The following is a 26,042-nucleotide window of genomic DNA, read 5'->3' on the forward strand; positions in this document are numbered from 1 at the left end:
CCGCGAAACCCCGCCCCCCCCGAGCTGGGCACTCGGGAGAAGGGGGTTTCATGGCGGCGGCACCGCGGGCCATCAGACGAGGTCTGGCGGGCCGGATTTGGCCCGCGGGCCTTGTCTTTGACACCCCTGCTGTAGGAGTAAGCACCGTCATACTACTATTACTGTAGGAGTAAGCACCGTCATACTGCTATTACTGTAGTAGTAAGCACCGCCATACTACTATTACAGTCGGAGTAAGCACCGTCATACTGCTGTTACTGTAGTAGTAAGCACCGTCATACTACTATTACTGTGGGAGTCAGCACCGTCATACTACTATTACTGGTGCTTGCTACTACAGTAATAGTAGTATGGTGGTGATTACTCCAGTAGTAATAGCAGTATGGCGGTGCTTACTCCTACAGTATTAGTAGTACGGTGGTGCTCACCACCATACTGCTATTACTGTAGGAGTAAGCACCGTCATACTACTATTACTGTAGGAGTAAGCACCGTCATACTACTATTACTGTAGGAGTAAGCACCGTCATACTGCTATTACTGTAGTAGTAAGCACCGCCATACTACTATTACTGTAGGAGTAAGCACCGTCATACTGCTATAACTGTAGTAGTAAGCACCATCATACTACTATTACTGTAGGAGTAAGCACCGCCATACTGCTATTACTGTAGGAGTAAGCACCGTCATACTACTATTACTGTAGGAGTAAGCACCGTCATACTACTATTACTGTAGGAGTAAGCACCGTCATACTGCTATTACTGTAGTAGTAAGCACCGCCATACTACTATTACAGTCGGAGTAAGCACCGTCATACTGCTATTACTGTAGTAGTAAGCACCGTCATACTACTATTACTGTAGGAGTAAGCACCGCCATACTGCTATTACTGTAGGAGTAAGCACCGTCATACTGCTATTACTGTAGGAGTAAGCACCGTCATACTACTATTACTGTAGGAGTAAGCACCGTCATACTGCTATTACTGTAGGAGTAAGCACCGTCATACTGCTATTACTGTAGGAGTAAGCACCGTCATACTGCTATTACTGTAGTAGTAAGCACCGTCATACTACTATTACTGTAGGAGTAAGCACCGCCATACTGCTATTACTGTAGTAGTAAGCACCGTCATACTACTATTACTGTAGTAGTAAGCACCGCCATACTACTATTACTGTAGGAGTAAGCACCGTCATACTAGTAAGGGAACAGCAGCAACTGGATTTCCATTTTCTTCATGTTCTGTTACTAATTTTTTTAATTTATGTCCAGAAACGTCTCATTCACATAACATATAGATATATAGATGTTTATAGTAAATAATGTATAATTGTGGTTATTTTTTCTCTTCAAGGTCAACTCCCTGGTGTCAAACTGGAGTTATTACATGCAGCGGGACAAGTTTGCAGTTCTTACTCGGACTTTATAAGCAAATTTGTGGAAGCAACACCAATATAATATGGTAGCTTGTGTTTTATATACTGGATATGGTACTAATAGGTGACGTTACATTATATAGAACTGTTTGCATTCGCACACAGCACAGTGCCGCAGCAGCGTTCCATGCTGAATTAGGCCCTATGTGCGGTCAGAAGTAGTTTAATGGTATACAGCAAAAGGGAAATAGAATAATCAGTGGTTGCCACCTGGTCTCACACAATCATTCAGCTGACGAGGAATGTTTTTTTTTTACCATGGGGGGAATCCTATTCCCCGTGAAGGGCGCGAGTTGCGATTATAGTAACGTACAGACACTAGTCTGGTAAATGGTTTGCAGCTGCTCCTCCCGTCCTCTGCCTTGTGGCTGGCACCGACTCTACAGTGATGTGTAGCCCCACCCCCCTGTTCAAACTCCACCCCCCTCTCACTTTCTGCAGCTCGCATTCCACTCCAGCACTGCTGCTTTAAGTAACGGCAGGGTGCCTGAGAGTGGGGGGCCCAGGGCACTTGCCCCATGTGCCCTTTCCTGAATCTGTTCGTGGGCGTATCGCTGAACAGGTTGCGTACACAGATGCTTAATCACTCACATTGTAGGCCATACTACATCTACCACAGGGCTGATGGGGAACAACATGGGAAAACTCACATTGTTATTATAGATTAATGGTGGTCATTCCGAGTTGTTCGCTCGCTGCCGATTTTTGCAGTGCAGCGATCAAGTGAAAAAAACTGCAAAAATGCGCATGCGCATGGTACGCAGCGCGCATGCGCTAAGTACTTTCACACAAAACTTTGTAGATTTACCGAAGCTCGAGCGACTTTTTTCATCGCTCGAGTGATCGTAGTGTGATTGACAGGAAGTGGGTGTTTCTGGGCGGAGACTGGCCGTTTTCAGGGAGTGTGCTAAAAAACGCAGGCGTGCCAGGTAAAAACGCAGGAGTGGCTGGAGAAACAGGGGAGTGGCTGGCCGGACGCAGGGCGTGTTTGTGACGTCAAACCAGGAATTAAACGGACTGAGCTGATCGCAGTCTAGGAGTAGGTCTGGAGCTACTCAGAAACTGCAGGGAATTATTTAGTAGCAATTCTGCTAATTTTTCGTTCGCAATTCTGCTAAGCTAAGATACACTCCCAGAGGGCGGCGGCCTAGCGTGTGCAATGCTGCTAAAAGCAGCTAGCGAGCGAACAACTCGGAATGAGGGCCAATATCTAGTCTATAGTTAGGTATGGTTTTGTTTTTTTGTTTGGCTACTGCAGCCATTCCACTTCTGTTTTTTGGAATTACTAAAAGAAAACCATTTGTCCTGAATGGAGTTTCTAGTCATTTCCAAGTTCTGGAGTCTAGAGTTCCCCTGGCTTCTCAGCGGGTTGATTATGAATAGATAACGTTTCTTCTCACCAAAAAGAATGCAATAGAATATTATATTCTGTGTGCCTGGCACATCTGTGATGACCGGTCCCTTTCACGGTCGCCGCAGGCCCGACACCCAATACTGATACAGACACAACGGCATCGCAAATGGCAGCTGAAGCCAGCAGGGCTACAAAACCTAACAGAGACTGTATCCACGTGATAACTCGTCAGTGTATTACTGTATGTCCGATACAGTATACTATGTTGTGTGGGGTAACTGAGGCTAAATGGATACACACAAACATAGCTAGGGAGTGTTGCAAGTGTGTCATGGGTCAGACACACTCACTCAGATCATACTCAAATGGAGAAACTGCACATACCATAGGGCCATGCCTATTTTTGAAAACTAGATCCAGGGAGATTATAGTAGAATGTGCCCTTGAGGTGGGCGTATCTAGCTCCACCCAAAGGGCGTGTCTAGCTCCACATATGGGCGTGAACATTTCTGCCTGCAATACTGGATTTCTTGTTTGCAACTACTTGCCATGATATATCTTTTCTTCTCACTCAATATACGATAAATGTGATGTCTATGTAATAAATTCCAAATGCAATTTCTCCTCGTGTGAATTCATCCCTAAGCATATCAATATGTTGTTTGGTGTATTAAATGTTATTTAATTGTGACCGCTGGACTGTCTGCAACTTATATGCCCTACCTATATTGATTGGATGTGCTGTTTTCCATACCATTATAGCATCCTCCAAATCATTACGGACACCAGATACTCTAATTAAACAGATGTGTTTAACTAAAGATTACTAATAAAAATTATTACCCTTAGCCACAGCTCAATAGCACTGCTAAGCTGCAGAAGTGGATGCTATGGATCATTGCTGTCAGGGGTATAATGAGAGTTGTCAGCAGGGACTACTGAGCAACTACAGCAAATCACTGTACTTGCAAAAAACTCCTTGATGGCACCCTGGCAGGCTGAGTTGAGCTGTAGTGAATAATCCAAAGAATCCATGGGTTTTTATATACAATGCTGGGAGCAGAAGATTAAACACTTAAACAGGAGTCTCCCACAGGATTCAGGATTGTAGGGAACTGTGCATACGGCTGGTGTAAGTTCCAATGGTGCATTTGATGGTGTGCCCGATGATCTAAAAATGCACCAAGCAGTATTGATGCATTTGCAGAAACCACCAGGAAAATGGCGCAGCAGCCATCTTCCCGGCATTGAAGGATGTCAAATGATAACGAAGAGACTCACTTTAGGTGCAGCTTCAGATAGCAGATTGACTACATCCTTACACCAGGCATGACAGTGTTCTCCTGAGGGTGGATGGGAACCAAATAGTTATTGCAGGTTTTCAGAGAAGCTAAGTTTCTTTCTCCAGATCTCCAGTTATCCCTGAGGACATGGAGCCTTGTTATTTCACATTGCTATGGGCACTCTACTGGCAGGGCACCATTACCATGCCCCCTGTATATGTGCTCAATCAGTCAGTAGGAAGGTTTTTCATTTTTTGAATGACTTTTACTCTACACTATTCAGTGCTCCGACTGAGGTCATCCATGAGAATAACCCTCAGTGGGAGCTCGACCATCTCATAGCTCTCACAGCTGATTCCTAATTGTTTGACACTTGCTGATGTAGCAGGCAGCAGGCCCAATGAAACGACCCTCAAATGTTTCTTTGGAATCGCTACTCGTGTGGTTGTTGCAAATCTATTGTACTTGTTATGGATATGTATAAATGGAAAATTAGATTATCGTTGGTGGATAAATTTGTATCACTGGGTGGACATTGTCCGACACTGGGAATCAGTAATAGCAGCGCTGCTTGCCCATACTTCATCTCAACATTGCAGGTGAGTAACACACAATATAAAACCATATTGTTTAATCACACACAGTGCATAATATCTATCTTTAGTAATGTTTCTTATGGCGCAGATATACCAAGAATTGAAGGAAATTTTTGGTATATCTGCGCCATAAGAAACATTACTAAAGATTTGGAAAACAAGAACAGTATATAACTATGTTACCAGTGGAGTACCCCAGGGATCTGTACTTGGTCCAGTTCTCTTTAATATCTTTGTTGGTGACATTGCAGATGGTATTGAAGGGAAGGTATGCCTTTTTGCAGATGATACAAAGATATGCAACAGGGTAGACACAGCGGGAGGGGTAAAACAAATGATTGATGACCTGGGTAGGCTTGAGAAATGGTCAAGAACGTGGCAACTACAGTTTAATGCTAAAAAATGCAAAATCATGCACTTGGGTCTCAAAAACCCAAAGGCTAAATATAGTATCACGGGTACTATAATGGAAACTACTGAGGAGGAAAGGGATTTAGGAGTCACTATTTCAAGTGACTTAAAGGCAGGAAAGCAATGTAACAAAGCAATGAGAAAGGCAAGTCAGATGCTTGGTTGCATAGGGAGAGGAATCAGTAGTAGGAAAAAATAAGTGATAATGCCACTGTATAGGTCATTGGTGCTGCCCCATCTGGAATACTGTGTCCAGTTCTGGAGACCATATCTCCAGAAGGATATAAATACATTAGAGAGTGTACAAAGAAGGGCAACTAAAATGGTGCATGGCCTACATCACAAAACTTACCCGGAAAGGCTAAAAGATCTTAACATGTAGTTTGGAGGAGAGAAGGGAAAGGGGGGACATGATAGAGACTGTCACATATATCAAGGGTCTTAACAAAGTTCAGGAGGGAAACATTCTTCAAAGGAAGAGGAGTATTAGAACTCGAGGACATGCACTGAGACTGGAGGGGGGAGGTTCAGGGGAAATGTAAGGAAAAATGATTTCACAGAAAGGGTAGTGGACAAGTGGAATAGCCTCCCATCAGAGGTGGTTGAGGCTAAGACTGTAGAGCAATTTAAAAATGCTTGGGATAGGCATAAGGATATCCGTACAAATAATTAAGGTTCAAACAGGTTTGAGATTGCCTAAAGGATAGAAAAAAGGGGCAGACTAGATGGGCCAAGTGGTTCTTATCTGCCGTCAAATTCTGTGTTTCTATGTTTCTAACTAAGTTTCTCTTTCTGAGCAAACATCATTACAGAGGCCGCTCTAATTGCAGCCTTTGTTACAGTGATCTAGGAAACATTAATAGGCTGAAGAGTGTGCCTATAATTTATATAATCTATATAACCGCCAGAGGGGAACAGGAACCTGACAATGTGCCCCCTACTTATTAATACTCTAAAAATATATTGATAGATTAAGCGTCTCTCAACCCTTGTGTATGTGTGTGTACATGCATGGCCGCCAAGAGCAATCACGGGCCCGGGTACTGAGGGGGTGTGACCAAATCTGGGGAGGTGTGGCCATGCCGCACCCTCCCCCCCCCAAAAAAAAATATATAGTCTTCCTGGCACCATAAAACGACACTGGTGACCACACGTGCCTCCGGTGGCCGCATAAAGGGGGACCCAGCTGACCCTGGCCGGGGTCCCTCCAACTAGCTCAGACTTGGGTAACTCTCAGCTTCTCTGTGTACGTGTGTGTACATTTGGTAGGGAAAATAGATTGTAAGCTCTGGGGCAGGGACTGATGTGAATTAAAATATTCCCTGTAAAGTGCCGCAGGATACCGAGCGCTATATATTAATAACATCATTATAGAGGCCGCTCTAATTGCAGCCTTTGTTACAGTGATCTAGGAAACATTAATAGGCTAAAGAGTGTGCCTATAATTTATATCATCTATATAACCGCCAGAGGGGAACAGGAACCTGACAATGTGCCCCCTACTTATTAATACTCTAAAAATATATTGATAGATTAAGCGTCTCTCAACCCTTGTGTATGTGTGTGTTCATGCATGGCCGCCAAGAGCAATCACGGGCCCGGGTACTGAGGGGGTGTGACCAAATCTGGGGAGGTGTGGCCATGCCGCACCCTCCCCCCCCCCCCCAAAAAAAATATAGTCTTCCTGGCACCATAAAACGACACTGGTGACCACACGTGCCTCCGGTGGCCGCATAAAGGGGGACCCAGCTGACCCTGGCCGGGGTCCCTCCAACTAGCTCAGACTTGGGTAACTCTCAGCTTCTCTGTGTACGTGTGTGTACATTTGGTAGGGAAAATAGATTGTAAGCTCTGGGGCAGGGACTGATGTGAATTAAAATATTCCCTGTAAAGTGCCGCAGGATACCGAGCGCTATATATTAATAACTGGTAATAAATACAATAAATATTCTCTCATCTAATTGCCCTTGCGATGGATGAAGCTGGAGATGCAGCAAAGGCAGAATGACTGTAAGAGAATGTTTATGGTGCTACTGTTACTTTCTTACATAAATAGATCACATAAATGTCCGTCAATTTAGCGCATTCTGCGGTAGATGTACCAAACCTTCTAAAGACAGTAGGTGGACAAGATGCCACTACCAAACAATCAGATTCTACTTACCATTGTATAGAATGTACTTAATAAATGGCAGCTGTAAGCTGATTTGTTGATATGAGCAACTTTTCCTCTTCCGCTTAAGGAAATTTGATACATTTCCCCCTTAGTCCCTTAACCATCCGTGTTAAAGCCCCTGGCCCAGGTTAAGTCGATCACAGTGGATTTAGGAGATCACTAATCAAGATGCAAGATTAGCCCTTCTGCCAATCAAAGTGGGTGGCCCTAACACAACCTTGTTGCCTCCTTTATAAAGGGGCCCTGTTCTTTGCACGTCTTCTCTGCTGGTTGGCCAGGTACTTCTCTGGTGGCTGGCCACACCTCCTGCGGTGGCTAGCCACAACCCTTAAGCTTGGGTCCCTACCAGTGCACGGGCCCTTCGTGCCACAGTCCGACGCAGCTAGCAGCGCATTAGTCTTGCACCAGCAATAGGAGCACCATATATTTATTATACTGGAAATATTCTGCTTAACAAATGCATTTTACAGAACAGCAATTGTTTATTCATTAAAAAACACAAAACACTACTCAATTGGCAATAATACGCAATGTCCATGAAACTCTCTTGTATCTAAAGACATGGAGCATAGAACAGTTCTGAAAACTTAAGTGTAAAACATTATTAAAGTTGTTTTACCTTAGGGTTCCACGTCAGCGGTCTGGGATTGTTTCCTGTACGTTCTTTTACCCATTTGCAACAGCACATTAACATTAACAGCCTCTGAATGATTTTTGTGGACAAGACCAGAAAATTGTGCTGAACCCTTTTTAATTGCTGTTTATTTGTAAGGCATTTGTATCAAACAAAGTTATTTATACAGTGCATGTAATCCAAGTGCAGCCTGATAATGAATGCATGACACAATGCTTCGCACAATGTTCATTCTTTTTAATGATATGGAGAAAAAAAAATGTCATTTTGGTCTCACTTCATTCTTAAACTATTTCCTCTTGATGCCTCGTATGATGGTGCTGAGTAATCTGGATTCACTCTTGTTTATGTGGACGCCTATTAACTGTTCAATTAGTTCTTTTTGACCCGGGAGCAGCGATCTTCGGTTGTGGGAAAATGTTTCTGGAAAAAAAGAATTTATAGCATGAAGCATTTATCATTTGTTCTCTACATACGTCATCGATATATCTGTGGCTGAGTGGAAGCCTAAGCAGATATAATACTGCCAATGATAGACTAAATATATCCGTCACCGATTCAGCTAATCAACCTTTCATTACATTTGTATTATCTTCTTCCATCGTTAAAAGAAATTGGGTATTATAGAATTAAATGTATGTTTGGTGTATACCCTTAACCATGTGACAGTGTATTGATATGCACTTGCCTTAAGAAAGATTTCTGAATGGAGTCCAAACGTAGGTGACTATTCTCACTCCGCATGTGACTTCAATAAAAGTGATGATTTTTTAAATAACATTATCTGGAGAGTGCCTTTGTACCTACATACTAGATGACTACCTCTCTCTCTCTCTCTCTCTCTCTCTCTCTCTCCCTCTATCTATCTATCTATCTATCTATCTATCTATCTATCTATCTATCTATCTATCTATCTGTCTGTCTGTCTGTCTGTCTGTCTGTCTGTCTGTCTGTCTGTCTGTGTAATATTCCCACTATAGGGCTATTTTAATACATGTGGGTTGATATATCAGGACGCGAAAAGAGTAGAGATGTTGGCCGTAGCAACTAATCAGCTTTGAGATACTGTAGCATTTTCTAAGTCCATTCTATGAAATGATAGTTAGATGTTTATTGGTTGTTATGGCAACTTCTCGACTGGTACACTTCTCTACTCTATTCACTGCTTGATGCATTAATTTGCCATGGTCTTAGTGGATATCTGGTGTATGCAAACTGGGATAAGTACCTCACATATAAAGAGAACCTAAATGAAGAGACTTAAGAAAAGAAAACCCAAGACATCCACAGTAGACAGTACTTTAAATGACGGAATCCCCTCCAATCTCTTTGTCCAAGTGTTCAGTACTGGTACCCCAAATAGTCCGAATCATTGTTCTGGGTCCCCAAGTATTAGTGTGCCATTATACTAGGACCCAAGTGTCAGTGTATCATTGCTCTGGGACCCCAGGCGTCAGTGTCCCATTGCTCTTGGCCCCCGAGTGTCAGTGTGCTATTGTTCTGGAGTCAGAAGTGTCAGTGTGTCATTGTTCTGAATCCAGAAGTGTCAGTGTGTCATTGTTCTGGAGCCAGAAGTGTCAGTGTGTCATTGTTCTGAAGCCAGAAGTGTCAGTGTGTCATTGTTCTGGAGCCAGAAGTGTCAGTGTGTCATTGTTCTGGAGCCAGAGGTGTCAGTGTGCCATTGTTCTGGAGCCAGAAGTGTCAGTGTGTCATTGTTCTGGAGCCAGAACTGTCAGTGTGTCATTGTTCTGGAGCCAGAAGTGTCATTGTGTCATTGTTCTGAGTCCAGAAGTGTCAGTGTGTCATTGTTCTGGAGCCAGAAGTGTCAGTGTGTCATTGTTCTGAAGCCAGAAGTGTCAGTGTCTCATTGTTCTGGAGCCAGAGGTGTCAGTGTGCGATTGTTCTGGAGCCAGAAGTGTCAGTGTGTCATTGTTCTGGAGCCAGAAGTGTCAGTGTGTCATTGTTCTGGAGCCAGAAGTGTCAGTGTGTCATTGTTCTGGAGCCAGAAGTGTCAGTGTGTCATTGTTCTGGAGCCAGAAGTGTCAGTGTGTCATTGTTCTGGAGCCAGAAGTGTCAGTGTATCATTGTTCTGAAGCCAGAAGTGTCAGTGTGTCATTGTTCTGGAGCCAGAAGTGTCAGTGTCTCATTGTTCTGGAGCCAGAGGTGTCAGTGTGCCATTGTTCTGGAGCCAGAAGTGTCAGTGTGTCATTGTTCTGGAGCCAGAAGTGTCAGTGTGTCATTGTTCTGAAGCCAGAAGTGTCAGTGTGTCATTGTTCTGGAGTCAGAGGTGTCAGTGTCTCATTGTTCTGGAGCCAGAGGTGTCAGTGTGCCATTGTTCTGGAGCCAGAGGTGCCAGTGTGTCATTGTTCTGTGGCCCCAGGTGTGTGTGTGCCATTGTTCTGGGACCCTAGCTGTCAGTTTGGCATTGATCTGGGACCGCAAAGATATGGGGGGTAATTCATATTTGTTAGCAAACCAAAAAAGGAAGTAACTGGGTAACACCATGCTGCACTGCAGGTGGGGCAGATGTAACATGTGCAGAGAGAGTTAGATTTGGGTGGGTTATATTGTTTCTGTGCAGGGTAAATACTGGCTGCTTTATTTTTACACTGCAATTAAGATTTAAGTTTGAACACACCCCACCCAAATCTAACTCTCTCTGCACATGTTACATCTGCCCCACCTGCACTACACATGGATTTGCCCAACTGCTAACAAATTTGCTGCTGCTATCAACTCAGAATTACCCCCATAGTTCCCAATTTCCTAATTTAATACATATCATATTTGACAATCAAGCAACTACAAAAATGAATTCTTAGCTTTAAAGTATGAGAGCAATAAAACTGAGCCTCCTACAGGGATAGTTAAGGCTGTGGTTTGCGGCACTATATTTGGTGTAATTTAGTGACCCCAGTTCTGATGTATAGCTTCCTATAGTTTGCTGCAGAGGGGCTCACTGATGTTAACTTGGGTTTGGTTCCCTTGGCTACCGAATAGGTGTAACTGGACTACTGTACATATTCTGCAATTCACACCTCACACCTGTGACAAGATAATAAGAAAACCGTAATTGAATATATTCTTCAGTCCACCTACCATTCTCAAATAAGCACATTTCTGAAACATGGGGGGTAATTCCAAGTTGATTGCAGCAGGATTTTTTTTAGCAGTTGGGCAAAACCATGTGCACTGCAGGGGAGGCAGATATAACATGTGCAGAGAGAGTTAGATTTGGGTGGGGTGTGTTCAATCTGCAATCTAATTTGCAGTGTAAAAATAAAGCAGCCAGTATTTACCCTGCACAGAAACAAAATAACCCATACAAATCTAACTCTCTCTGCACATGTTACATCTGCCTCCCCTGCAATGCACATGGTTTTGCCCAACTGCTAAAAAGAATCCTGCTGCGATCAACTTGGAATTACCCCCATGGAACAGACGCTGCTCTTTAGTACATACACCCGCAAATCATGAAATCATTTTATAGCTATAGTTTCACTGTTATTAAGAACTGTAAATTATTGATGAAGCTAAAATATCTTCTGAGTGACCTATTGGTGGTCATTCCGACTTGATCGCTCGCTAGCAGTTTTTAGCAGCCGTGCAAATGCTATGCCGCCGCCCACTGGGAGTGTATTTTAGCTTAGCAGAAGTGCGAACGAAAGGATCGCAGAGCGGCGGCAACGTTTTTTTGTGCAGTTTCAGAGTAGCTCAATACCTACTCAGCGCTTGCGATCACTTCAGACTGTTCAGTTCCTGTTTTGACATCATGAACACGCCCTGCGTTCGCCCAGCCACGCCTGCGTTTTTCCTGGCACGCCTGTATTTTTTCGAACACTCCCTGAAAACTGTCAGTTGACACCCAGAAACTCCCACCTCATGTCAATCACTCTGCGGCCAGCCGTGCAACTGAAAAGCTTCGCTAGACCTTGTGTGAAACTACATCGGCCGTTGTAATAGTACGTCGCGCGTGCGCATTGCGCCGCATATGCATGCGCAGAAGTGCCTTTTTTTTGCCTCATCGCTGCACAGCGAACGAATGCAGCTAGTGAACAACTCGGAATGATCCCCTTGTCAGTAGTATTACTACATCCGTAGTACCGTAATAAAATAGTGACCAGGACACTGAAACAAATACATACAGTATGTACACTGCACAAAAACACAAAGGTCCTCATTCCGAGTTGTTCGCTCGCTAGCCGCTTTTCGCAGCATTACACACGCTAAGCCGCCGCCCTCTGGGAGTGAATCTTAGCTTAGCAGAATTGCGAAAATATTTTTCTGTGCAGTTTCTGAGTAGCTCGAGACTTACTCCTCCAGTGCGATCAGTTCAGTGCTTGTCGTTCCTGGTTTGACGTCACAAACACACCCAGCGTTCGCCCAGACACTCCCCCGTTTCTCCAGCCACTCCCGCGTTTTCCCAGAAACGGCAGCGTTTTTTCACACACACCCATAAAACGGCCAGTTTCCGCCCAGAAACACCCACTTCCTGTCAATCACACTCCGATCACCAGAACGAAGAAAAAACCTCGTAATGCCGTGAGTAAAATACCAAACTTCTTAGCAAATTTACTTGGCGCAGTCGCAGTGTGAACATTGCGCATGCGCAATTAGCGGAAAATCGCTGCGACGCGAAGAAAATTACCGAGCGAACAACTCGGAATGAGGGCCAAAGTCACAAACTATTCCGGTTTATATCCCTGTGCCATGAAGTATGATCTGATTGACAGCAGTGTCGGTGCAAAGTTCCAAAAACTTACTAAGATACACACAATCCTATATAATAAAAGGCTAACACTGCTCCTCACCTCTATGGGGGGAATTCAAGTGTTTTGCCTGCCCACGGCCACTAGATGGCACACGGCAGAGCAATTCAAGTGCCGACGGCATTGACGTTACTGTTGCGTTGTTCCGTCATTTTTATGGGCTGGTAACTAGTTTTTGTATAATAATGAAAAATGAATGGAAACAACAATAGTAACAACTTTTTTTTAAATGAAATGAATATTCTAAACTTTGTTTCTTCATTGCAGGTTTAACAATTGTATTAAAGTGTCACTAAAGCTAAAAGTCTAAACGGTACCTTACTGCTGTATAATCTTGACATATTCAGGTCGATCTAATTGGCCGAAAAGGGTGCGATGCGCTGTTGCAGCTGCGTTTCAACGCCGGCAATAGCACTCGATCTCGCACCCTGAAATCAGACCCAATTTGCACAAAATTGCTCGGGTCTCTACGGGGTGGCGAGCACTTTAGTGCAAATTTGGGCCGCCGTAAAGTGCGGCATCTGCCGTGATGACTCGCACCCGCAAGATTATTGCGGCTAATTGGATTGACTCCATTGTATCTAATATCGTTATCTGTCCCATTCCAAACCATTTTGTTCCGTCTGACCCAAGTGCTTTTCTGTGGTCTTACTGATAGGATGTGTGTTGTGCATGGTGACATCTTACCCTTCAGCTAGACCTATACGTCTGTGATGATTATAAGTCCTTGGGCCTGATTCTGAATTGCACCGTTGCGTCCTTGTGTACATCTTTTGCTGCAGCCGCGCCTGCTACGTTATACTAATGCTACTACAAAGTCCTCCACCATCAGATGCACCATCAGAACTTGCACCAGCTCTGCAGCAGGCACAGATTTTCCGTCTGAATTTGTCCGCCTTTGCGAATAAATCTCCTGCATCTACTCTATGGAACGCTGCTGAGCAATGGATTTAACGAAGATGGCAAGAAGAATGGCAGGAAGAGGGCGTGTGTGGGTGTCAACTGACCGTTTTCAGGGAGTGGTTGGAAAAACGCAGGCGTGTCCAAGCGTTTGCAGGGCGGGTGTCTGACGTCAATTCCGGCCCCGGACAGGCTGAAGTGATCGCAGCGGCTGAGTAAGTTCTGAGCTACTCATAATTTGCACAAACTATTTTTGTACCGCTAAGCTGCACATGTGCAGCAAATATACACTCCCCAGTGGGCGGTGACTATGCGTTTACACGGTTGCAAAAAGTAGCTAGCAGCGATCAACTCGGAATGACCCCCTACGTACACACCACTATCAGCTAAATTCCTGCTACCCTCCCATGAGATGCAACACCCTGTTTCCGTCCAGGAACACCCCACCCACTTCTGCTACCGTGCCTCCAAATCTGTTCTGCGAGTCTGTAAGTAAAAAATCAGGATACAAACACAGGAAAAAAAAAATTGCTCCACTTTGTCCAACGTCTCCGGTGCTTCCTGGCCCATAGTGATAAGTTCCAAACCCAAGTCCAAAAATGTAAATTAATTAGGCCCCAATTATCATTCATTCAGGGTAACACAGATCTAAAATCTCCCTGACTAGCCATTGGTTCCCGTGTGCGGTCATATCTTTCTAGCTATGTGTGTATCCTGGAAGTGCGCGAAACACATGAGTGAAATTGGTTGACAGTGTAAATATGGAGGATGCGATGAACTGGTGAAGGCGTCGCAGGATCTACAGTATGTGAAGTCTTATGGGTCCTACACACTTGGCGATGTTTCCGATTTGGGCGATGTTAATTTTCAACTATTAACGACCATCGTCCAAATTGGCTTGCTATGCTAAATGTGGGAAAACCAATGATGAACGTCCGTGGGAACGCGCATGAACGATTTATTCAACACAAATGCAGCTCAATATAATGTCACATACAGATGGAGCCTCGCTCATCGAGCATTCTTTGCTGCGCCATGGTGCACCAAGGCTTATTAGCATAAGCCTTTCATCTATTGTTCTCAGCTGCAATACAATACAGGGAGAACAATACAGCAGTGGATTAAGGGGGTCATTCCGAGTTGATCGCACGCTGCAACTTTTTGCAGCCCATGCGATCAGATAGTCACCGCCTACAGGGGAGTGTATTTTAGCTGTGCAAGTGTGCGAACGCATGTGCAGGGGAGCGGTACAAAAACATTTTGTGCAGTTTCTGAGTAGCCCAGGACTTACTCAGCCGCTGCGATCACTTCAGCCTGTCCAGTCCCGGAATTGACGTCAGACACACGCCCTGCAAACGCCTGGACACTCCTGCGTTTTCCTCTCCACTCCTAGAAAACGGTCAGTTGCCACCCCAGAACGCCTTCCTCCTGTCAGTCACCTTGTGATCGCCGCTGCAATCGAAATCTTCGCTAGAACATTCGCTGCCTGGCATTCCCCCGTCGCCGGACAGCAATGTGCCCGCAGCGCATTGTGGACCCGATCGCACGGCTGCGAAAAACTGCAGCATGCGATCGGGTCGGAATGACCCCCTAAGTCCGACAGCACTGGCTCTCAGTTAAGCCTATTACAGTGATAGATGAGCAGGGCTCTATCTGTATATCACCTATGTAAGACTCCATAATACAGTACTATTTACAGGGCAGAAACCTGATGTATGTTATGAAATACACATTTTATTTTAGTCTTCTAAATCCCAGTATCTATGGAGGGCAGCCCATGCCGGTATGTTAGCTACATGTACATCTGGCCTCTCCTATGACCACAGCTGATAGGACTTACTTGATGTGATCTCTGAAATCAAATATTTCTTCTCCCCTTCCTTCAGCTGCCTCCTCCCCAGGCCGTGTGTTCTGGAGAGCACGCAGTCCACATAGATGTCCCAGAAAAGTTGTGCTAGGTCCCAAAAGAGGACGCCGTGCTTAAAGTTGTCAGACGACTTCAGGTATATCATGAAATCCCAGAATCCAGACACAGAATCTGCTATCCGGGGCTTCTTCATCTCCAAGAGGATAGCTGTGGAGGTCTCCCAACACTGGGGATCCGCCCGGCCCAAGGCGAGGGGGTCCACTTGACCTTGACAAGAGATGGTACGGATGGCGAATATCCCCAGGAAAAGCAGCGAGCATGTTAGCTGCATAATACAGAAGTTTTGCCCGGTGCGTCCAGCGCTCATGTCACTTCAAGAAACCTATAAATAAAAAAATACATGCAATAAGATATAGGTTTCTTGACATAAGAGAAGGAAAACCAGTCACGTTCTGCAGAGGGCTCAGTGGATTAGTTACCCCTTCCCCAGTGCCTAACCCTAACCCTAAAAATCATGAAAAACCATGTGTTGACATTTTTATGCGTAAACAAATTGCAAGTTGACCTTTTTGAACCTGTCAACCTATTGACTGTCAACCATCTGGTGTCGATTTACTGACTATCTACTGTCTACCTTCCTCCTGGATACCCATGGCACCGGTTCTGCCGGACTGTAACTTACAAATGACTATGCCTATCCACACTCTTACTGACAGCACCGGCGTTCCTTCTGCTGTGTATATAAAGGTTTTATTCCACCGCCAAGCGCTATAAAAGTCTTACGAATATTACAGTAGGCATTTTAACACAGCAAAAACAAGTCTACAATACAGTGCGCCCATTTAATCAGGGATGCTAACTTATGTCGCAATTGTGTATACGGTACTTAATAATGAGCTAAATACATTAAACTTCCCTGGTTTCGAGAAAAGCTTTGTCTACGCCGGAGATGCAGTTAGTTTGTTGAATTCCGATATATTTCTATTAATAATGCATTCTATAGACATCTGTATTAGATTAAACATATACAAGCGTCATTTCCATTATTTTTCCCATTACTTTTCTTAGTTCCCAATTTGGAGGAAAATATTACGACAGCTTCCAATTTGTGCGGACGGAGATAACACAAGTGACCACAGTTCAGCCCCTCGGATATTGGGGGTCATTCTGACCCATTCGCTCGCTGCTTTTTATTGCAGCCGAGCGAACGGGTCCCCACTGCGCATGCGCCTTAGTGCGCCGGAGCATGCCAGACGACTGAAGGCCGTGGCAGGGGTGCAATCACCACTGCCTGATTGACAGGCAGAGGCGGTCGCTGGGCGGGAGGGGGCGGAACGGCGGCGTTTGGCCGCCGTTTCGTGGGCGGGCTGCAGCGGCTGCGTGACGTCACACGCAGCCACTGCGGGCCGGGGAGTGACGAGTAGCTCCCGGCCAGCACACTAAAGCTGCGCTGGCCGGAAGCTACTCTTGAAGTGCAAAGGTATCGCTGCTGTGTGATGCCTTTGCACTTCTGCGGGGAAGGCCGGCACTGACATGCGGGGTGGGATAGCCCTGTGCTGGGCGTCCCCCCACATATCAGTGTGAATGATCGTAGCTGTGCTAAATTTAGCACAGCTACGATCATCTCGGAATGACCCCCCTTGTCCTTCATAATAGATCCTCCTTACACGGAGCGTTAAATGTGTTTTTATAATCACCGTTAGAATTTATTATTTATTACCAGTAACTTATATAGCGCACACATATTCTGCAGCGCTGTACAGAGAAAATTTGCCCAATCACATCATTCCGTGCCCCAGAGGAGCTTTGTAGGGAGTCAATTAACCTACCAGTATGTTTTTGGAGTCTAGGTTCTGTATGCAATAGGTATGGGAGTAGCTACTGTATGCACTGGGCGTGGGGTAGGTTTTAGAGGCATGTGCAGAGAATTGAGCGGCTTTTTGGAAGGTTTGATTGGCAAATGGGGAATTTGTGGAATTCAGGTGGGCGCATGGAAGTGTGGAAGTGCATCTTACAAGAAATTAGGGTCTTAGAGCCTATGGCCTACGTTTGCTATGCAGCCATGACATGGGCATTTGTTCTTTTTTTTTTGTTCTTTAATTCTTAAAATGAAGGGCCTAATTCAGACCTGATTGTAGCCGTGCAAAATTTTGCACAGCTATGATCAGTTTCTCAGACATGCGGGGGGATGCCCAGCACAGGGCTACTCCGCACCGCTTGTGTGGCCCTACCTTCCCCCCGCACAAGTGCAAAAGCATCGCACTGCGGCAATGCTTTTGTACTTGACGAGTAGCTCCCTACCTGCACGCTGGCAGGGAGCTACCTATCGCTCTCCGGGTCACAGCGGCTGCGTGTGATGTCACGCAGCCATCCGAGCCTGCCTCCCACATGGTCCGGCCACGCCTGCATTGCCCGGACCGCGCCTCCCTCCCCAAACGGCTTCCGAACGCCGCCGGCCCGCCCCCTCCCGCCCAGCGACCGTCTCTGCCTGTCAATCAGGCAGAGGCGATGGCAGGGCTGAGATGCCGACAGCATCTCTGACATGCTCCGGCGCATTGCGACCCCGGCACATGCGCAGTTCAGACCTGATCGCCCGCTGTGCGAAAACGCACAGCAGCGATCGGGTCTGAATTAGGTCCTAAGGGTAACATGCAGCCCTTTTAAAGGTTGAAAGGCTGCACATGACGTCCGTCATCTGGCCCACCACTGGACTACGCACTTTACATAACGCAATATAATTGTGATAAATCTTAGGGATACAATATTCAGCAACTGGACCTTCATCATGGCCAGAAATCACTGCAGATCTCCGGACAACCACTAACTGGTCACCACTTGTTACTCTGAGTTCCTGCAAAGTGATTCAATTGTGGCAATGTGTGCCGGCGCTCGGAGATAAATGTACCACAAGTTGATTAAAACATAATCAGCGCAGGACAACAGACAGGAAACAATCCGTTACAAAGCAAAACTGGTTCTATTATGAGATAAATCTCTTGAGAACATGGGACTAAACATTGCCTGGTAAACATAGACTTTATCATTCCAAAAGAGCTCAGACTGTAATATCCTATCAGCGTATTGTTCCTGGAGTTCAATCTTCATATGTGAAAAGTCCTAAAAACTCCTTTTGCACTCTTGCTGCAGAGAGTACGCACAGCCGCTGTTGTGCTTCAGACGACCAGTATGAAGGTATCCGGACTCCAGGTCGACAGCAAAAAGGTCGACACCAATTGGTCGACACACCTTAGGTCGACATGGACAAAATGTCGCCATGGACAAAAGGTTGACAGGAACAAGATCGACATGGAAAAAGGTCAACATCAGTTTTTCACAATTTTTTTCTTTTTTGGAACCTTTTCACACTTAACGATCCACGTGGACTACGATTGGAACGGTAATCTGTGCCGAGCGAAGCGGAGCGGAGCGAAGGCACCATGCCCGAAGCATGGCGAACGAAGCGAGCCATGTGAGGGGACGCGGTGCACTAATTGGGGTTCCCTGTCACTCTACGAAGAAAACGACACCAAAAAAACATAAAAAACTCATGTCGACCTTTTTCCATGGCGACCTTGTTCCTGTCGACCTTTTGTCCATGTCAATCTTTTGCTCATGTCGACCTAAGGTGTGTCGACCAATTGGCGGTGACCTAAGGTGTGTTGACCTTTTTGTTGTCGACCTGGAGTCCCAGACCCGGTATGAATGATGTCTTGGAAAAGTGCTAGGAGTTCCCGAGCAGTGACTGGGAGGCGGCTAAACAGACGCACGGAGATAGCTGTGTCATGGCGGTGCCCTGGGTGTGTTGCTAAATTGTTTGTGTACATACAGTACATGCGTTCACATTGAAGACCATACTACAAAATCTAAAGACACCAGTGTCAGACTGGGGTATGAAGGGCCCACCGGGGGAATGCAGTGATAGGGGCCCATACTTAAGGGTGTGACCAGCCTACAAAGGGGGTGTGGCCAGCCTCCACAGAGGCTTGAAATACACAATAGTCTTCTGCAGTGTAATGCAACACATCTACCATGTATAATACAAGTGCACAGTCTGGAACCTGATCCCTAGAGGAAGGAGTGGGCACTCAGGCAGTGGGGCCTACTGGTGGTTTCCCTGGTACCCCTGTGGGCCAGTACGACCCTGAAAGACACGCCAGGTGGTATTAGGGCGTCTACAGAGGCTCCTAGTGGGCGTTTTGGTTCTCGCACAGTCAGATGCAAGGACTTTGTAGCGGCATTTGCGTAAAGTTGCAGTCAGGCAACCGCCATAAGATACAGTTGCGACTACGCCCAACTCTGAATCCGGTCAAGAGTTCCATGCGTATGGCTACATCTATGGTGGCATTCTCTGACCGGGTATGGGTCATTAGGTTGACCACACTCCGGTCCACAGTCATTAGGTCGACCACTATTGGTCGACATGCATTAGGTCGACAGGGTCACTAGGTCGACATGGTCATTAGGTCAACATAAACACGGTCGACATGGCAAAAGGTCGACATGAGTTTTTTTTTAGTTTTTTTGGTGTCGTTTTCTTCGGAAAGTGACGGGGAACCCCAATTACTGCACCGCGTCCCCTCGCATGGCTCTCTTCGCTCGCCATGCTTCGGGCAAGGTGTCTCGCTCCGCTACCGCTTCGCTCGGCACAGGTTACCGTTCCCAATCGTAGTCCACGTGGATTGTAAAGTATGAAAAAGTTCAAAAAATTTGAAAAACTCATGTCGACCTTTTTCCATGTTGACCTTGTTCTTGTCGACCTAGTGACCACGTCGACCTAATGCATGTCGACCAATAGTGGTCGACCTAATGACTGTTGACCTAAGTGCTGTCGAACCTAATGACCGTATCCCCTCTGACCTTCAGGGGTCCGGGCAGCTTTGGAGCACAGAGGAGCTAAAAAAAACCATGAAAGCTTGAAATAGATTTATACCTATCCTTCCTGTTACAGTCATTGTGTGGACACTGCCTAGGTGGGCGCCATAGTGTTGTTACGGGCACCAAGTATTACTAGTAGCTAGATGGTGACAATAATGATTTAAAAAAAAATCTATTTATGTCTTTATGTTGTAACCTCTGAAAAATAGGGGGTCATTCCGGGTTGTTCGCTCGCTAGCAGTTTTTAGCAGCCGTGAAAACGCTATGCCGCCGCCCACTGGGAGTGTATTTTAGCTTAGCAGAAGTGCGAACAAAAGGATCGCAGAGCGGCTACAAAGTTTTTTTGTGTAGTTTCAGAGTAGCTCAAATCCTACTCAGGGCTTGCGATCACTTCAGACTGTTCAGTTCCTGTTTTGACGTCACAAACACGCCATGCATTCGCCTAGCCACGCCTGCGTTTTTCCTGGCACGCCTGCGTTTTTTCGAACACTCCCTGAAAACGGTCAGTTGACACACAGAAACGCCCACTTCATGTCAATCACTCTGCTGCTGCCAGTGCGACTGAAAAGCTTTGCTAGACCTTGTGTGAAACTACATCGTTCATTGTAATAGTACGTCGCATGTGCGCATTGCGTCGCATATGCATGCGCAGAAGTGCTGTTTTTTTGCCTCATCGCTGCACAGCGAACGAATGCAGCTAGTGAACAACTCGGAATAACCCCACAAATGACACTAGATGAACACGTCGCATCCATAACACGTTGTGGCATACCTACCAATGGTATACCTACCCTAAGCACCCCCAGCATTGCCTTACGCTAACATACTGCTGACTGCCAGTAAATGACTCTCAATAATGTCACTTCCAGGGCTTACAGGGATGAAATCACAGGGGCTATTATGGAGAGCACTAACCAGATATCAAGTCCTTCAATGCAACCACAGTCTACTGTGCTGTGTGATCCTGTATGTCATTATCAGCCAGGACACATTGCCTAATGATGACATGTGTGCACTGGATAATGCTGGCGGCATTTACTGTATGAAATCATGGACAGACTTGCATTCAGTCACATATAAGCATGGACCCACCTGGTATAATAGAGTATTAGTAATATTAAAGACCTGATTATTTTCTATATGATTCTGTATGTCTGTACCAAGCTAACACCACAGTTATACTACTCAGCACTGTGCACTAGGCTAGTGTATGCACCAATCAACTGTTATGCTTAGGATATTCTCTACGAACAATGAAATATAAGGTGTATGTACTATTCAAAATTAATATGTACATAATACATGTAACCTCTTCCTATTGTTATCACAACTGTTTGTTAGAAATGTCAGGAAAACATATTGGAGTTCATTATTCAGCACATAAACCTCCTAATTACCTGTAGTAGTAATAATAATAATAATAATAATAATAATAATAATAATAATAATAATATAAGCGTCATAACTAGGAGCTATAGAAATATCACATTGTTTTCCATAGGCAGCAATGCAGACATTATTCCTCCTAACAATACCTGCTGCAACTGCAAGTGTTACTGTATATTCCAGCAATCAGCACAAACCATATACTGTGCTACTACTTACACTCAGATAAACTCCGCATGAGAGGTCTGCAATCCACATTACTAATGTCCCAGGTATCATCCAACCTTGAGCCTCGGAAAGCTAAAACTATTTCCATATAAATTACTTCATGGGAAATATTCAAAGGTTATTATTTTGTATAAGGTTTATTTCTTTTTTATATATCTATATAATAAATTGATATTGAGAGTGAGTGATAGAGAAGAGAGACTTAAAAGAAAGAGAAGAGAGACAGAAAAGAGAAGAGAAAAGGGAAGAGAAGAAAGACAGAGAAGAGAAAAGGGAAGAGAAGAAAGACAGAGAACAGAAGAGAAAAGGGAAGAGAAGAAAGAGAGAAGAGAAAAGGGAAAAGAAGAAAGACAGAGAAGAGAAGAGAAAAGGGAAGAGAAGAAAGACAGAGAAGAGAAGAGAAAAGGGAAGAGAAGAAAGACAGAGAAGAGAAGAGAAAAGGGAAGAGAAGAAAGACAGAGAAAAGGGAAGAGAGACAGAAAAGAGAAGAGAAAAGGGAAGAGAAGAAAGACAGAGAAAAGGGAAGAGAGACAGAAAAGAGAAGAGAAAAGGGAAGAGAAGAAAGACAGAGAAGAGAAGAGAAGAGAAAAGGGAAGAGAAGAAAGACAGAGAAGAGAAGAGAAAAGGGAAGAGAAGTAAGAGAGAAGAGAAAAGGGAAAAGAAGAAAGACAGAGAAGAGAAGAGAAAAGGGAAGAGAAGAAAGACAGAGAAGAGAAGAGAAAAGGGAAGAGAAGAAAGAGGAGAGAAAGAAGGAAAGAAAGTAGAAAGTAAATCAGCGGCATTTATAGACTATAGCAGGCATTCCCAACCACGGTTCTCAAGGCACACCAACAGTGCAGGTTTTAGTGATATACAGGCTTCAGCACAGATCGTTAAATCAAAATAACTGAGGTACTAATTAAGTCACCTGTGTTCAAGCCTGGATATCACTAAAACCAGGACTGTTAGTGTGCCTTGAGGACCAGGGTTGGGAAACACTGGACTATAGGATAACAGTATAATCTGCCTGTTCAGCAAGAGCCCGGGTCATTATCACCAGTACAAGATAAGGAAGGGGAAAGACTTGTATATTCTTTTCCTTATGTAGTTTAGCTGAACTCCAGCGATATAAAGAGCCTGCGAATGATTAGCTCGGTTATAGAATACCATAAATACTCCTTATGTAACAGTCTGCTGGATCTGTCACACAACTTACAGTATACTGTCCGGAAATTCCATCTGCTGGAGTATAACTCACAGTTCCAGATCTCTGGTGCGGGCACAGGTGTAACATACAGGTGAGACTCTGCACAGCCCATAATGCACAGTAATACTGTGAGGGACAGTATGCTGGTACAGCTGTGTGCATGGTATGTGGTCACTCTGATGCTGTGTACCCGGAAAATGTGCCCGATGGCTGGTTCTGTGTCCCTGTCCATGGTGCTGAATCTGTGCCGGCTCTGGCTCAATCTAACTTCTATCACTGCGTCCACTTACTGCATATTCTCCTTACTAGTAACCACCTTCATACCCAACTACCCCCCAAATCCCTACACCACCAACTACCCCTCCTTTCCCTACACCACAAACTACCCCCCACTCCCTACACCACCAACTACCCCCCACTCCCTACACCACCAACTACCCCTCCACTCCCTACACTACCAACTACCCCCCACTCCCTACACCACCAACTACCCCTCCACTCCCTACACCACCAACTACCCCCCAAATCCCTACACCACCAACTACCCCTCCATTCCCTACACCACCAACTACCCCCCCCTCCACTCCCTACACCACCAACTACCCCTCCAATCCCTACACCACCAACTACCCCTCCATTCCCTACACCACCAACTACCCCCCCACTCCCTACACTACCAACTACCCCTCCACTCCCTACACCACCAACTACCCCTCCATTCCCTACACCACCAACTACCCCTCAAATCCCTACACCACCAACTATCCCCTAAATCCCTACACCACCAACTACCCCTCCACTCCCTACACCACCAACTACCCCTCCACTCCCTACACTACCAACTATCCCCTAAATCCCTACACCACCAACTACCCCGCCACTCCCTACACCACCAACTACCCCTCCACTCCCTACACCACCAACTACCCCCCCCCCCACTCCCTACACCACCAACTACCCCTCCACTCCCTACACCACCAACTACCCCTCCACTCCCTACACTACCAACTATCCCCTAAATCCCTACACCACCAACTACCCCTCCACTCCCTACACCACCAACTACCCCTCCACTCCCTACACCACCAACTACCCCCCCACTCCCTACACCACCAACTACCCCTCCACTCCCTACACCACCAACTACCCCCCAAATCCCTACACCACCAACTACCCCTCCACTCCCTAGACCACCAACTACCCCTCCACTCCCTACACCACCAACTATCCCTCCATTCCCTACACCACCAACTACCCCTCAAATCCCTACACCACCAACTACTCCTCCACACCCTACACCACCAACTACCCCTCCAATCTCTACACCACCAACTACCCCTCAAATCCCTACACCACCAACTACCCCTCCACTCCCTACACCACCAACTACCCTCCAAATCCCTACACTACCAACTCCCCTTCACTCCCTACACCACCAACTACCCCTCCACTCCCTACACCACCAACTATCCCTCCAATCCCTACACCACCAACTACCCCCCAAATCCCTACACCACCAACTACCCCTACATTCCCTACACCACCAACTACCCCTCAAATCCCTACACCACCAACTACCCCTCCACACCCTACACCACCAACTACCCCTCCAATCTCTACACCACCAACTACCCCTCCATTCCCTACACCACCAACTACCCCTCAAATCCCTACACCACCAACTACCCCACCACTCCCTACACCACCTACTATCCAAAACTACCCCTCCTTTACCTACACCACCAACTACCCCTGCATCCAGTCTCTCACATCCCCTGCAACTCTCTGTATGTCTGACTCTCTGTATCTCTCTCTTCATCTCTCTCTCATCTTCTGTAACTGTATGTCTCTATTTCCCCTGTAACTCTCTTCCTCTCTAACTCTCTGAATCTCTCTCCTGTCTCACTTCATCTATCTCTTTGTCTTCCCTCTCTCTCCTCCCCTGTAACTCTCTTCCTCCCTAACTCTCTGTATCTCTATCCTCTCTTTCTGTCTCGCTCTCTCATCCTAACTGTATAACTCTCTCTGTCTCTCTCTCTGTCTCACATCCTCTGTCTCGGTCTCTCTCATCCTCTGTCTTACTCTCTCCAGCTCTCTCCAATCCTCTCTAACTCTATCTGTTCACCTCTACATCTCTCTCTGTCTTCCTATCCCTCTCCTCTCTGTCTCACTTCATCTATCTCTTCGTCTTCCCTCTGTCTCTTCCCCTGTAACTCTGTTCCTTCTCCTTTATGTCTCTCTCTGTCTTTCTCTATAACTCTCTTTCCTCAAACTTCATCCATCTCTCTCTCTCTCTCTCTCTCTCTCTCTCTCTCTCTCCCCCCCACTCCCCCCTCCCCCTCTCTCTCCCCTGTGGACTTACCTCGTGCAATGTGTCAGGTGAGAGGAGGAATCGTGCTGTCCCAGTGAGCTGACACTTCTCAGGCTACCCTGGATCTCCGACTGGTCCAGGAGTCACAGGGCATGACTTGCTCTTGTTAATAAGGGGGAGTGACCGGGGCTCCTGTTGTTGTGCGTCAAAGCCAAGTGCTGCTCTGGAGCTTGGAGATGTTATTGGGCAGTAAATGCTCTGATCCCCGCACATACCGGGTAACAATGTATCACTACAATCTGCGATAACCTTTCCTCATCCGCAAATAGCTGCGAGATTTTATTGCACAACTTCTGTCGTTTACGTTGAGGTCTTATTATAGCTGAGCCCAGGTGTCGGGACTTCGTCATCGTCCCGATGTTTTCTCTAATAGAATCCAACACGAAGTCCTCAGTTCTACAGATACAACCAATTCCGATAGGATATGAGAGATATTGCAGCCGGGTGACACTGTACAGCAGATTGCAGCTTTCTCCAGCCTGTAATGAGACCAGCCAGGGACAGGCTATTATACTATATCAGGGTATTATACTATATCAGGGTCTTATACTATATCAGGGTATT

The 26,042-nt window shown here is 45.8% G+C and overlaps 2 protein-coding genes across 2 annotated transcripts in view; one reads left to right on the forward strand and one right to left on the reverse strand.

Annotated features, from left to right (window-relative positions):
• LOC134944120 (uncharacterized) overlaps positions 1-3,417 on the forward strand; it is a 70,445-nt gene extending 67,028 nt beyond the window's left edge. The window contains exon 7 of the mRNA XM_063932694.1: positions 1,361-3,417. Coding sequence (XP_063788764.1) covers positions 1,361-1,464 — 104 coding nt within the window. The 3' untranslated portion in view covers positions 1,465-3,417. The remainder of the gene's footprint in view (positions 1-1,360) is intronic.
• Positions 3,418-8,009: 4,592 nt separating this feature from the next.
• Positions 8,010-15,803, reverse strand: FAM237A (family with sequence similarity 237 member A). Its single transcript, XM_063932295.1, has 2 exons — positions 15,406-15,803; positions 8,010-8,319 (listed from the first exon to the last, which is right to left on the reverse strand). Exons 1-2 carry the CDS (start codon positions 15,797-15,799, stop codon positions 8,186-8,188), a joined length of 528 nt encoding a protein of 175 aa, XP_063788365.1. The 5' UTR covers positions 15,800-15,803; the 3' UTR covers positions 8,010-8,185.
• Positions 15,804-26,042: the final 10,239 nt, after the last annotated feature.

The sequence above is a fragment of the Pseudophryne corroboree genome, chromosome 7, assembly GCF_028390025.1.
Source record: "Pseudophryne corroboree isolate aPseCor3 chromosome 7, aPseCor3.hap2, whole genome shotgun sequence".
NCBI classification, from domain to species: domain Eukaryota; kingdom Metazoa; phylum Chordata; class Amphibia; order Anura; family Myobatrachidae; genus Pseudophryne; species Pseudophryne corroboree.

What these genes read in the sequence shown, in the direction of transcription:
- FAM237A (XM_063932295.1), bottom strand. Translation starts at nt 15,799, where the DNA reads ATGAGCGCTGGACGCACCGGGCAAAACTTCTGTATTATGCAGCTAACA. An exon ending in GATTTCAGAGATCACATCAA is followed by an intron (nt 8,320 to 15,405) that starts GTAAGTCCTATC and finishes CTTTTTTTCCAG; the next exon opens with AAACATTTTCCCACAACCGA.